Below are 3035 nucleotides of genomic sequence, written 5' to 3' on the forward strand. Positions count from 1 at the left end.
GCTGCTCTTCTCAGCACAAGGTTCAGGGTGAGCAGCAGTGCCCGGACAGTGCACAAAACCAGGACTCACGGACACCTGCCCTCGGTCCTGGACAGTGCACAATGCCAGCACTCACAGACACCTGCACTCAGTCCTGGACAGTGCACTACACCAGGACTCACGGACACCTGCCCTCAGTCCTGGACAGTGCACTACGCCAGGACTCACAGACAACTGCCCTCAGTCCTGGACAGCACACAATTCCAGGACTCACAAACACCTGCCCTCGGTCCTGGACAGCACACAATTCCAGGACTCACAGACACCTGCCCTCGGTCCTGGACAGCACACAATTCCAGGACTCACGGACACCTGCCCTCGGTCCTGGACACTGCACTATACCAGGACTCACGAACACCTGCCCTCGGTCCTGGACAGCACAAAATTCCAGGACTCACAGACACCTGCCCGCGGTCCTGGACAGCACACAATTCCAGGACTCACAGACACCTGCCCTTGGTCCTGGACCTCCCAGCACAAACAGGCAGCCCATGTGTCCACTTCCCCAGAGCTGCGGACGGTGGAGGTGAAATCATGTGTTCAGAGTGGACAAGGGTGAGCTCTGCATCCACATCCCACGACTCCTGGTCAGCCTCCCTCCAGACCTGACGTCCACCTCCATTCCCACAGGAGGCCTGCTGAGAGGCAGCAGGAGAGGGCTGATGCACGCAGGCTGAGACATGGCACCGGCACGTTTCCTAGGTCTGCAGAAGCCCCGGCCTGAGCAACACCTGACCCCAGGTCCCCACCTGACCTGGGGTTCAGTCCACACACTTACAACGGCCATTTCTGGCTGAACAGAGAAAAGAAGACACTTGGAACATAGTCTCTGAGCAGGAAAATGAGTCCACTGACACTACCCCATTGTCCAGTTGTGAGCTGGATGTGCACAGGGAGGAATGGGTGACAGGGAAGGTTTGCTAGCTCCAGGGGTGGTGGTCTGGCTTCTCCTCACAGGATTTGGAAGTACTGGGTTAGAACTCAGGCCTGTTCTTGTTGGGCCGTCGTGCCGTGACTGGACCATGCCTCTCATTTTGCTGTCAGCTGTTATTCGGGCAGAGCCTTGGTGTTGACTGAGGCTGGGCTCGGGGCTCAAACGCTGTGTCCATAGCTCTGGTGTAGCTGGGGGCCCTGTGGGCCTGGGCAGTCACCCCCAGCTCCTTGGCTGAGATACAGCCTGGCTAGTGTTTTCTCTGGCTTGATTTGAACCACGATCCTCCAGTCCCCACTTCCCACACAGCCTGGATTGCAGGGAGTACCCTGTGCGTAGCCATGTCCATCACGCTTTCAACAGAATTTCAGGGCCTCCTCAGCAGGGAATCCCAGAGTGTCTCCCCAGGTCTCATGGGAAAGTGATCGTCAGGTCCCCTGGCCTTCCTCAGGTCCTGGGGACCACGGCTGGGTCGTTGCGTTTCCAGGCCGATGCCCTGGTCTCATTGATGTTGGAGCATGCTTTATCGTTTGAAGATCATAACAACATGATCACTTGTGAACTCAGAGACACCACGGAGTGGCAGCCCTCCAGATCCAGACGGGTTCCCTGGCAGTCGGCTGGACAGACGCAGCCAGACGGTGACACCAGCCCTGGGCTGCATGCTGTGTTCTGGATGGACTCTGGGCTGGGGTGTGCTGGGCGTCCTTGTGGGTCCCGTGCATCCCCGTGGCAGGCTTGTGTCAGGGCTCACACCCGGTCTCCTCAGTGTGTCCTACACAGTAGTGCAAGGCCGTGTCCTCCGTGGTCACAGAGCTCAGCTGCAGGGAACACTGGTCCTTGGAGGTGTGCACTGGCATGGTGACTCTGCTCTGGAGGCATGGGCTGTATGCGGTGCTCCCACATTTATAGATGTGTCCAGTCCCCTCCAGCATTTCCCTGAGGCCTGTCGGGTCCAGCTCCGCAGTCACCATGCTGACGGAGTCACCAGAGACCGCACAGGAGAGGAACATGGTCTGCACGGGCCTCAGCAGGCCAGGGCCTGACTCCTGCAGCTGCACCTGGGACAGCACAGCTGTGGACAGAGGAGCAGCTGCGTCTTGGCCCAGACGCCGCATCCCACACTCCTGCCCAGTCCCAAGTCACCACCATTGTGAGCTGCCAGCAGAAGCACAAAGACCACACCTGCTCCACGTTCACAAAGTCACGTCTGTCATGCGCAGACAGCATTTCCAGAGTGTAGAAGAGGCTGAATTTAAGCGAGGGTGCGACTTCTCCTGGTGTGTATGCGGGAATTTGCATGTGGGGGCACCCTACTTGTGGCTGCATACGAGGGGCAGCGTCCCTGTCCCCTGTCCCCCTGTTATGAGGTGACCGCGGGTCTCTAGACTACAGTCCTCATTCCCCTGTCACCTGTTCCCTGGGAGGAGGTGACCACTGGTCTCTAGAGACTCAGCCCTGTGACCACAGCCTCACCTCCCTGGTCCTTGCAATTACCAAGAGGCATTCATGCTGAAAGGCCTGATTTTTCATTTAGATATGTAATATGTGAATGCAAACAGTGTCTTTCATTATCACACAAACAAATACACACCTACAATACCTGTACACACACCTCACAGGTACATACATGCCCACAATACACAAGCACACATATATAAACAAACACACATATACGTACATACACAGAACCTTGGAACTTTGATCAGGAAGTAGATCCAATGAGTGTCAGGGGAGGGAAAGAGAAAGAACAAGCATGCAGAAGCAGGAGAATCATTGTGGACCAAGTGTTCTGGGACTGCAGGGCTTGTTCTGGTCTTCAGAGGTGTACTGAACGGGGAGAGAGATTGCTAGAAGTGACCCTCATGAGAATGTCTGCATTCTGATGAAGACTGGCTCCCATTTCAGCCATAGCACCACTTCTGGCCTTTTGGCCGTTAATGGAGGTAAGAGTCTCACAGCCTTTCCTTCCTGCACTGGCTACAGTGTGATCCCCAGATCTGTGTGTGATCCTCCCCTGAACTGCTAGGATGAGAAGGAGAGCACTGGGGCCTGGCTCCACTTG

The 3035-nt window shown here is 56.3% G+C and overlaps 1 gene segment (V, D, J or C); it reads right to left on the reverse strand.

The window, feature by feature from the left end:
* Positions 1–1713: 1713 nt before the first annotated feature.
* On the reverse strand, positions 1714–2088 carry LOC106001242. The segment is given in 1 exon segment: positions 1714–2088. A coding segment is annotated over 1 exon segment (375 nt).
* Positions 2089–3035: the final 947 nt, after the last annotated feature.

This window comes from Dipodomys ordii, unplaced genomic scaffold, assembly GCF_000151885.1.
Source record: "Dipodomys ordii isolate 6190 unplaced genomic scaffold, Dord_2.0 Scaffold279, whole genome shotgun sequence".
Lineage (NCBI taxonomy): Eukaryota > Metazoa > Chordata > Mammalia > Rodentia > Heteromyidae > Dipodomys > Dipodomys ordii.